At 47.3% G+C, this 11,756-nt stretch overlaps 1 protein-coding gene across 1 annotated transcript in view; it reads right to left on the bottom strand.

Moving 5' to 3' along the window:
• LOC119931408 (papilin-like) overlaps positions 1–5,584 on the bottom strand; it is a 28,456-nt gene extending 22,872 nt beyond the window's left edge. The window contains exons 1-3 of the mRNA XM_038750051.1: positions 5,531–5,584; positions 802–994; positions 483–674 (exon numbers count right to left, since the gene is read on the bottom strand). Coding sequence (XP_038605979.1) covers positions 483–674; positions 802–994; positions 5,531–5,584 — 439 coding nt within the window. The remainder of the gene's footprint in view (positions 1–482; positions 675–801; positions 995–5,530) is intronic.
• Positions 5,585–11,756: the final 6,172 nt, after the last annotated feature.

An 11,756-nucleotide genomic window follows, 5' to 3' on the forward strand; every position in this document is an offset into this window, starting at 1 on the left:
TGATGGCATTTGTAAGCGCTTACTATGTGCGAAGCACTGTTCTAAGCGCTGGGGGGATAATAATAATAGTAATAATGATGGCATTTGTTAAGCGCTTACTATGTGCGAAGCACCGTTCTAAGCGCTGGGGGGGATAATAATAATAGTAATAATGATGGCATTTGCTAAGCGCTTACTACGTGCGAAGCACCGTTCTAAGCGCTGGGGGGATACAAGGCGACCGGGTCGTCCCACGTGGGGCTCACGGTCCTCATCCCCATTTTGCAGCTGAGGCCGCCGAGGCTCCGGGGAGTTACGCGACCTGCCCCAGGTCACGCGACGGCCGTGTGGCGCTTAGTCCAGTGCCCTGCACATAGCAAGCGCTCCATAAACACGCCTGATGATGTGGCGGAGCCGGGATCCGAACCCATGACCTCTGGCTTTGGGAGCCACGCCGGTCCTCTTCCCTCCTCTCCGCCCTCCCGTCCCCCCGGCCCGCTCACCCAGCTTCCGACACACGTGCCGGCACTCGGCCTCGCTGGGGAAGTTATTCCGGTTCCCTCGGCAGCCGCCGTAGATGAACCTCTCGCAGCGCGTGGTGGCCACGTTGAAGAAGAAGCGAGGCATCCAGGCCTTGCAGGGCCCCGTGACGAAGGGCAGGGTGCAGAATTTGGGGCGCCGAGGGGTCGGGCCCCCTGCCCGGGCCCGGGGCGGGGTGGCGGGCCGGGGCGGGAGGGCTCTGGAAAGGGGGGAAGGCCCCGGGGGGTGGGCCGGGGGCATGGCGGGCCCCATCTGGGGCCAGGGCCGGCCCGCCGGCTCCACGCACTTGAGGCCGCAGCGGCGGTAGCAGCATCTCTTCGGGGTCCAGGCAGTCGTCGTCGCTCCGGCACTGGTCCGGCTCCGGGCGGACGCAGCGGATGGCCTCCGGCGGGCAGCGGCCGGGGCGACCTGAGGAGAGGACGGGTCCGGCCTCGAGGCCTGCGACCGGCCGACGGGGAGGCCCCGACTCCTCGCCCTCGGGGAGGGCGGGGGCCAGAAGGACTGCCCAGGCCGGGCTCGGGCCCGGCGTTCCCGGGATACGATGCCCTCTGGGATCCTGGGGTGGGAAAAATGCGGCTCTCCTTCTCCAGCCCAGCCCGCACCCTCCGCTCCTCCGCCGCTAATCTCCTCACCGTACCTCGTTCTCGCCCGCCCCGCCGTCGACCCCCGGCCCGCCTCATCCCCCGGGCCCGGAATGCCCCCGATCCCTCTTCCTCCCTTCAAGGCCCTGCTGAGAGCTCACCTCCTCCAGGAGGCCTTCCCAGACTGAGCCCCTTCCTTCCTCTCCCCCTCGTCCCCCTCTCCATCGCCCCCATCTTACCTCCTTCCCTTCCCCACAGCACCTGTATATATGTAGTTTGTACATATTTATTACTCTATTTATTTCACTTGTACCTATCTATTCTATTGATTTTATTTTGTTAGTATGTTTGGTTTTGTGCTCTGTCTCCCCCTTTTAGACTGTGAGCCCACTGTTGGGTAGGGACTGTCTCTATGTGATGCCAATTTGTACTTCCCAAGCGCTTAGCACAGTGCTCTGCACACAGTAAGCGCTCAATAAATACGATTGAATGAATGAATGAATAGTAGGCGCTTAATAAATGCCATCGTCATTATTATTATTATTAGGAGGAGGGAAATTTGTGGAATGAAAATTCTCCCGATTTTCTGCACCCAGTGTGTGCTTAATAAATGCCAGACAGCATGTGCTCAGTAAATACCACTGGTGGACTGAATAATTGATGGAATTCCTGGTTTATTTATTCAGATTCCATGGGCTTCACGTGGGTTGGATTTCACATTCACTTTGAGTAAGGATTTGAGCTGGGGTGGTGTGACCCTGGGCTGGAATCAACTCTTGTGCCGATCTTTCCAGCCCCTGGAGCAATTTCGAAAGCCATGGAGTTTTTGAATTTGGAAAAATTTGAAAACCAGGGCGTCCCGGGCCTGTCTTGTCCTTCCGTTTGAATTGTTTTACGGCATTTGTTAAGTGCTTCCCATGGGCCAGGCACGGTGCTAAGCACTGGGGCAGATACCAGCTCTTCAGGTTGGACTCCGTCCCACGTGGCGCTCACAGTCTTAATCCCCATTTTTACAGATGAGTTAACTGAGGCACAGAGAAGGGAAGTGACTTGTCCAGGGTCACTTAGCAGACAGGTGGCAGAACCAGGATTAGAACCCAGGTCCTTCCGACACCCAGGCCTCAGCTCTTTCCACAGTTCGACTGACTGATTGATTTAGTGCTATTATGGCTCCCCAGTCTTATATATTAGACTGTGATCTGGGCAGGGAACGGGATAACTAATTCTGCCGTATTAAACGCTTACAAGCGCTTAGTACCCCCCATTTTCCTCGGCTCCCTCTTCCATCTGCATCAACTCCACTCGCTCCCTTTGCTCTCCCCCCGACCCCGCGGCAGCAGCGTGGCTCAGTGGAAAGGGCATCGGCTTTGGAGTCGGAGGCCACGGGTTCAAATCCCGGCTCCGCCAGCTGTCGGCTGTGTGACTCTGGGCAAGTCACTTCACTTCTCTGGGCCTCAGTGACCTCATCTGTAAAATGGGGATCAAAACTGGGAGCCCCCCGTGGGACAAGCTGATCCCCTTGTAACCTCCCCAGCGCTTAGAACAGTGCTTTGCACATAGTAGGTGCTTAACAAATGCCATCATTATTATATGTATAATTCTATTTATTTGTATTGATGCCTATTTACTTGTTTTGATGTGTATAGATCTATAATTCTATTTATTTATATTGGTGCCTGTTTCCTTCTTCCCCCGCAAGGCCGCTGTAAACTCCTGGGCAGGGCCCTAATTTTGGACCTAGCATTGTCTTCCTGGAGAGAGAAATCTTTCCTCAGTGATAGACTCTGATTATTCATTCATTCATTCATCCACCCATTTATATTGATGCCCATTTACTTGTTTTGATGTGCACAGATCTATAATTCTATTTATTTATATTGGTGCTTGTTTCCTTGTTTTGATGTCCGTCTCCCTCCTCTACACTGTAAACCCAATGTGGGCAGGGATGGCCTCTTTTTATTGCTGAATTGGACTTTCCAAGTGCTTAGTACAGTGCTCCATTCATTCATTCATTCAACCGCATTTATTGAGCGCTTACTGTGTGCAGAGCACTGTACTAAGCGCTTGGGAAGTACAAATTGGCAACTTATAGAGACAGTCCCTACCCAACACACGGTAAGCACTCAATAAATACAATTGAATGAATGAACGAACGAATACAATGCTCTCCACATAGAAAGCGCTCAATAATTACCACTGATTGATTGCGCACTCTAATCGCTCAATAAATACCGCTGAATCATTGCTGTATTGTAATAGTAACAACAATAATTACGGTATTTGTTAAGCGCTCACTAGAAGCAGCGTGGCTCGGTGGAAAGAGCCCGGGCTTTGGAGTCAGAGATCACGGGTTCAAATCCCGGCTCTGCCAGTTGTCAGCTGGGTGACTTTGGGCAAGTCACTTGACTTCTCTGGGCCTCAGTTCCCTCATCTGTAAAATGGGGATGAAGACTGTGAGCCCCCCGTGGGACAACCTGATCACCTTGTAATCTCCCCAGTGCTTAGCACATAGTAAGCGCTTAATAAATGCCATTATTATCATTATTATTGTTAATGATAAAAAGAATAATAACGATCATAATGATAGTCGGTGTGGTGTCTGTTAAGTGCTTACTATGTGCCAAGCACTGGGGATTATCAGATTATCAGATGTCACGTGGGGCTTACAGTCTAAGTAGGAGGGAGACGGGGGAGCACATCCCCATTTTGCATTGAGGAAACTGAGGCCCGGAGGAGGGAAGTGACCCGTCCAAGGTCACGCAGCGGCCTCGTCGTGGAGCCGGGATGAAGGTCCTCTGACCCCCAGGCCGGGGTTCTTTCCTCCGGGCCATATTGTTTCTGGGTGTTTGTTTTATGTGAGGTCACTGAGGCCCAGGGGAGGGAAGTGACTCACCCAAGGTCACCCCGCCAACAAGTGGGGGGCCGGGATGAGACCCCAAGTCCTCTAACTAACTCCCAGGCCTGGGCTCTTTCCTCTGGGCCACACTGCTTCTCTATATGTTGCCAATTTGTACTTCCCAAGCGCTTAGTACAGTGCTCTGCACATAGTAAGCGCTCAATAAATACGATTGATGATGATGATGATGATGATGATTGCTCCTGGGTGTTTCTTTTATATGAGGTCACTGAGGCCCAGAGGAGGGAAGCAGCGTGGCTCAGTGGAAAGAGCATGGACTTTGGAGTCAGAGGTCACGGGTTCAAATCCCGGCTCCGCCAATTGTCAGCTGTGTGACTTTGGGCCAGTCCCTTAACTTCTCTGTGCCTCAGTTACCTCATCTGTAAAATGGGGATGAAGTCTGTGAGCCCCACGTGGGACCAGTTGATCACCTTGTAACCTCCCCAGTGCTTAGAACAGTGCTTTGCACATAGTAAGCGCTTAATAAATGTCATGATTATTATTAGTTTACAGTCTAGAGGAGAGACTTTGCACATAGTAAGCGCTTAATACATGCCATTATTATTACATTATTAGTATCATTATTACTAGTTTACAGTCTAGAGGGGAGACGGACATTAATGTCAATTAATAAATTACGGATACGGACGTAAGTGCCGTGGTAAGCCCTTAATCAATGCCATTATTATTATTAACAATCTAATCGCGTTGATGGACACTAGTTTACAGTCTAGAGGAGAGACGGACGTTAATGTCAATTAATAAATTACGGACACGGACGTAAGTGCCGTGGTAAGCGCTTAATCAATGTCATTATTATTATTAACAATCTAATCGCGTTGATGGACACTAGTTTACAGTCTAGAGGGGAGATGGGCATTAATGTCAATTAATAAATTATGGATACGGACATAAGTGCCATGGTAAGCGCTTAATAAATGCCATTATTATTATTAACAATATAATCGCGTTGATGGACACTAGTTTACAGTCTAGAGGAGAGACGGACGTTAATGTCAATTAATAAATTATGGATACTAACAATCTAATCGCATTGATGGACACTAGTTTACAGTCTAGAGGAGAGACAGACGTTAATGTCAATTAATAAATTACGGATACGGACGTAAGCGCCGCGGGGCTGAGCGTGGGACCAGTACTAAATGCCCAAAAGTCACAGACTCCAGTGCACAAGCGACGCAGAAGGGAGAGGGAACCGGGGAAGGGAAGACTGAATCGGGGAAGGCTTCCTGGAGGAGGTGTGGCCTTGGGAGGACTATGAAGGTGGGGCAAATATGGCAAATATCTTCGGATGTTTGGTTTTGTTCTCGGTCTCCCCCTTTTAGACTGTGAGCCCGCTGTTGGGTAGGGCCTGTATATGTTGCCAACTTGTACTTCCCAAGCGCTTAGTACAGCGCCCTGCACACAGTAAGCGCTCAATAAATACGACGACTGATTGATTGCTGGATGGATGGAGGGGGACGGAGTTCCACAGGGCGCGGGTGAGGGGTCAGCGGCGGGATCGACGAGGCACGGGGCGTAAGCTGGCGCTGGAGGAGTCCAGTATGGAGCCTGGGCTGTAGTCCATCAGGGAAGCGAGGTTGGAGGGTGAACCGGTTGAAGGTTTGAAAGCCGACGGCGAGGACGCGGAAGTGGAGGGGCAATTTGCCGGAGCCACTTGAGGAGGGGGGACTGAACGTTTTTGTAGAAAAACGATCCGGGCGGCCAATCTCAGCCCTACTAAGAACTCACCTCCTCCAGGAGGCCTTCCCAGACTGAGCCCCCTCCTTCCTCCCACCTCACCTCCTTCCCCTCCCCACAGCACCTGTATATATATTTGTACAGATTTATTACTGTATTTATTTGTACATATTTATTCTATTTATTTGATTCGGTTGATATATTTTGTCGTCTGTCTCCCCCTTCTAGCCTGCAAGCCCGCTGTCGGGTAGGGACCATCTCTAGATCAATCAATCAATCAATCAATCGTATTTATTGAGCGCTTACTATGGGCAGAGCACTGTACTAAGCGCTTGGGAAGTACAAATTGGCAACATATAGAGACAGTCCCTACCCAACATTGGGCTCACAGTCTAAAAGCTCTTATTACTAAGAGCTCCCCTCCTCCAGGAGGCCTTCCCAGACTGAGCCCCCTCCTTCCTCCCGCCTCACCTCCTTCCCCTCCCTACAGCACCTGTATATATATTTGTACGGATTTATTACTCTATTTATTTGTACATATTTATTCTATTTCTTTTATTCGGTTAATATATTTTGTCATCTGTCTCCCCCTTCTAGCCTGCGAGCCCGCTGTCGGGTAGGGACCATCTCTAGATCAATCAATCAATCAATCAATCGTATTTATTGAGCGCTTACTATGGGCAGAGCACTGTACTAAGCGCTTGGGAAGTACAAATTGGCAACATATAGAGACAGTCCCTACCCAACATTGGGCTCACAGTCTAAAAGCTCTTATTACTAAGAGCTCCCCTCCTCCAGGAGGCCTTCCCAGACTGAGCCCCCTCCTTCCTCCCGCCTCACCTCCTTCCCCTCCCCACAGCACCTGTATATATATTTGTACGGATTTATTACTCTATTTATTTGTACATATTTATTCTATTTATTTGATTCGGTTGATACGTTTTGTCGTCTGTCTCCCCCTTCTAGCCTGTGAGACCGCTGTCGGGTAGGGACCATCTCTAGATCAATCAATCAATCAATCAATCGTATTTATTGAGCGCTTACTATGTGCAGAGCACTGTACTAAGCGCTTGGGAAGTAGAAATTGGCAACATATAGAGACAGTCCCTACCCAACAGTGGGCTCACAGTCTAAAAGGGGGAGACAGAGAACAAAACCAAACATACTAACAAAATAAAATAAATAGAATAGATACGTACAAATAAAATAAATAAATAAATGGATGTTGCCAACTTGGACTTCCCAAGCGCTCAGTCCAGTGAGCGCTCGATAAATACGACGGAATGAATGAATGAATGAATTTGTACTGCCCAAGCGCTTAGGACAGTGCTCTGCACACAGGAAGCGCTCAATAAATACGATCGAATGAATGATCGAAATACGGACTGGTGTGCGGAGAGGCGGGAGGCAGGGAGGTCAGCGAGGAGGCCGAGGTGGCGGTCGAGACGGGACAGGATGAGCGTTTGGATCGACACAGTAGGAGTTTGGATGAAGAGGAAAGGGCGGATCTTAACCATAATAATAATAATGATGGTATTTGTTAAGCGCTTACTGTGTGCAAATAATAATAATAATAATGATGGCATTTGTTAAGCGCTTACTATGTGCAAAGCACTGTTCTCAGAGCTGGGGGGATACAAAGTGATCAGGTTGTCCCACATGGGGCTCACAGTCTTCATCCCCATTTTATAATAATCATAACGATGGCATTTATTAAGTGCTTACTATGTGCAAAGCACTCTTCTAAGCGCTGGGGAGGTTACAAGGTGATCAGGTTGTCCCGCGGGGGGCTCCCGGTCTTCATCCCCATTTCCCAGATGAGGGAACTGAGGCCCAGAGAAGTGAAGCCACTCGCCCAAAGTCACCCAGCTGACAGTTGGCGGAGCCGGGATTTGAACCCACGACCTCGGACTCCAAAGCCTGGGCTCCTTCCACTGAGCCACGCCGCTTCTCCGGGGTAAAGGGAGAACGGACAGGATTCGGTGACGGGGAATCTGTGGGGGTTGAGTGACAGAGGACAACGCCAGGGTTGGGAGATGGGCAGGACGGTTGTTTGGTCTACAGTGATGGGAAAGACAATGGGAGGACAGGCTTTGGGCGCTTAGTCCAGTGCTCTGCACACAGTAAGCGCTCAAGAAATACGATTGAATGAATGAATGAATGACTGAATGTTCTGTTTCGAACGTGCTTAGTTTTAGATAATAATAATGATAGCATTTATTAAGCACTTACTATGTGCAAAGCACTGTTCTAAGCGCTCAGTGCACACAGTAAGCGCTCAAGAAATACGACTGAATGAATGAATGACTGAATGTTCTGTTTCGAACGTGCTTAGTTTTATATAATAATAATGATAGCATTTATTAAGCGCTTACTATGTGCAAAGCACTGTTCTAAGCGCTCAGTGCACACAGTAAGTGCTCAAGAAATACGACTGAATGAATGAATGAATGTTCTGTTTTGAACGTGCTTAGTTTTAGATAGTAATAATGATAGCATTTATTAAGCGCTTACTATGCAAAGCACTGTTCTAAGCGCTCAGTGCGCACAGTAAGCGCTCAAGAAATACGACTGAATGAATGAATGAATGAATGGTCTGTTTTGAACGTGCTTAGTTTTAGATAATAATAATGATAGCATTTATTAAGCGCTTACTATGTGCAAAGCACTGTTCTAAGCGCTCAGTGCACACAGTAAGCGCTCAAGAAATACGATTGAATGAGTGAATGAATGACTGTTCTGTTTTGAACGTGCTTAGTTTTAGATAATAATGATAGCATTTATTAAGCGCTTACTATGTGCAAAGCACTGTTCTAAGCGCTCAGTGCACACAGTAAGCGCTCAAGAAATACGATTGAATGGATGAATCACTGAATGTTCTGTTTTGAACGTGCTTAGTTTTAGATAATAATAATGATAGCATTTATTAAGCGCTTACTATGTGCAAAGCACTGTTCTAAGCGCTCAGTGCGCACAGTAAGCGCTCAAGAAATACGACTGAATGAATGACTGACTGAATGTTCTGTTTCGAACGTGCTTAGTTTTAGATACTAATAATGATAGCATTTATTAAGCGCTTACTATGTGCAAAGCACTGTTCTAAGCGCTCAGTGCACACAGTAAGCGCTCAAGAAATACGATTGAATGAATGAATGAATGACTGTTCTGTTTTGAACGTGCTTAGTTTTAGATAATAATGATAGCATTTATTAAGCGCTTACTATGTGCAAAGCACTGTTCTAAGCGCTCAGTGCACACAGTAAGCGCTCAAGAAATACGACTGAAGGAGTGAATGACTGAATGTTCTGTTTTGAACCTGCTTAGTTTTAGATAATAATAATGATAGCATTTATTAAGCGCTTACTATGTGCAAAGCACTGTTCTAAGCGCTCAGTGCACACAGTAAGCGCTCAAGAAATATGACTGAAGGAATGAATGACTGAATGTTCTGTTTTGAACGTGCTTAGTTTTAGATAATAATAATGATAGCATTTATTAAGCACTTACTATGTGCAATGCACTGTTCTAAGCGCTCAGTGCACACAGTAAGCGCTCAAGAAATACGACTGAATGGATGAATGACTGAATGTTCTGTTTTGAACGTGCTTAGTTTTAGATAATAATAATGATACCATTTATTAAGCGCTTACTATGTGCAAAGCACTGTTCTAAGCGCTCAGTGCGCACAGTAAGCGCTCAAGAAATACGACTGAATGAATGACTGACTGAATGTTCTGTTTCGAACGTGCTTAGTTTTAGATACTAATAATGATAGCATTTATTAAGCGCTTACTATGTGCAAAGCACTGTTCTAAGCGCTCAGTGCACACAGTAAGCGCTCAAGAAATACGATTGAATGAATGAATGAATGACTGTTCTGTTTTGAACGTGCTTAGTTTTAGATAATAATGATAGCATTTATTAAGCGCTTACTATGTGCAATGCACTGTTCTAAGCGCTCAGTGCGCACAGTAAGCGCTCAAGAAATACGACTGAAGGAGTGAATGACTGAATGTTCTGTTTTGAACCTGCTTAGTTTTAGATAATAATAATGATAGCATTTATTAAGCGCTTACTATGTGCAAAGCACTGTTCTAAGCGCTCAGTGCACACAGTAAGCGCTCAAGAAATACGATTGAATGAATGAATGACTGAATGTTCTGTTTCGAACGTGCTTAGTTTTAGATAATAATAATGATAGCATTTATTAAGCGCTTACTGTGCGCAATGCACTGTTCTAAGCGCTCAAGAAATACGACTGAATGAATGACTGACTGAATGTTCCGTTTTGAACGTGCTTAGTTTTAGATAATAATAATGATAGCATTTATTAAGCGCTTACTATGTGCAAAGCACTGTTCTAAGCGCTCAGTGCACACAGTAAGCGCTCAAGAAATACGATTGAATGGATGAATGACTGAATGTTCTGTTTTGAACGTGCTTAGTTTTAGATAATAATAATGATAGCATTTATTAAGCGCTTACTATGTGCAAAGCACTGTTCTAAGCGCTCAGTGCACACAGTAAGCGTTCAAGAAATACGACTGAATGAATGACTGACTGAATGTTCCGTTTTGAACGTGCTTAGTTTTAGATAATAATAATGATAGCATTTATTAAGCGCTTACTATGTGCAAAGCACTGTTCTAAGCGCTCAGTGCACACAGTAAGCGCTCAAGAAATATGATTGAAGGAATGAATGACTGAATGTTCTGTTTCGAACATGCTTAGTTTTAGATAATAATAATGATAGCATTTATTAAGCGCTTACTATGTGCAATGCACTGTTCTAAGCGCTCAGTGCGCACAGTAAGCGCTCAAGAAATACGATTGAATGAATGACTGAATGTTCTGTTTTGAACGTGCTTAGTTTTAGATACTAATAATGATAGCATTTATTAATGCAGTGGGGAAGCAGTGGGGTGCATTGGAAAGAGCCCGGGCTTTGGAGTCAGAGGTCACGGGTTCGAGTCCCGACTCCGCCACATGTCCGCTGTGTGACCTTGGGCAAGTCACTTAACTTCTCTGAGCCCCAGTTCCCTCATCTGTAAAATGGGGATGAAGACCGTGAGCCCCACGTGGGACAACTTGATCACCTTGTATCCCCCCCAGCGCTTAGAACAGTGCTCTGCACATAGTAAGCACTTAACAAATGCCATTATTATTATTATTATTATTATTATTATTATTATTATTATTATTATTATTAAGCGCTTACTATGTGCAAAGCACTGTTCTAAGTGGTGGGGAGGTTACAAGGTGATCGTGATGTCCCACGGGGCGCTCCCAGTCTTCATCCCCATTTTCCGGCCGAGGGAACTGAGGCCCAGAGAAGTTAGGTGACTTGCCCAAAGGCACACAGCTGACGAGTGGAGGAGCCGGGATTTGAACCCATGACCTCCGACTCCAAAGCCCGGGCTCTTCCCACTGAGCCACGCTGCTTCTCTTGGATGCTGGCAAGTAGAGACGTCAAGTAGACGCCAAGTAGAGACGTCCTCACTTCAGGAGGAAAAACCCGAGAACGCAGGGAAGGAGAAGCAGCGGGGCCCAGTGGATAGAGCACAGGCCTGGGAGTAGGAAGGACCTGAGTTCTAATCCTGCCTCCGCCACTTAATAATAATACTAATCATGGCATTTATTAAGCGCTTCCTATGTGCAAAGCGCCGTTCTAAGCACTTGTCTGCTGTGTGACCTTGGACATGTCGCCTCACTTCTCTGGGCCTCAGTTTCCTCATCCGGAAAATGGGGTCTTAGACCGTGGGCCCCACGCGGGACAGGGACTGTGACCAACACAATTACTTTCTATCTACCCCAGTGCTTAGGACAGTGCCTGGCGCATAATAAGTGCTGAGCAAATAGAGAAGCAGCGTGGCTCAGTGGAAAGAGCCCGGGCTTTGGAGTCCGAGGTCATGGGTTCAAATCCCGGCTCCGCCAACTGTCAGCTGTGTGGCTTTGGGCGAGTCGCTTCACTTCTCTGGGCCCCAGTTACCTCAATCTGTCAAATGGGGATGAAATCTGTGAGCCCCCCCGTGGGACAACCTGATCACCTTGTAACCGCC

This window comes from Tachyglossus aculeatus, chromosome 8 (genome assembly GCF_015852505.1).
Source record: "Tachyglossus aculeatus isolate mTacAcu1 chromosome 8, mTacAcu1.pri, whole genome shotgun sequence".
NCBI classification, from domain to species: domain Eukaryota; kingdom Metazoa; phylum Chordata; class Mammalia; order Monotremata; family Tachyglossidae; genus Tachyglossus; species Tachyglossus aculeatus.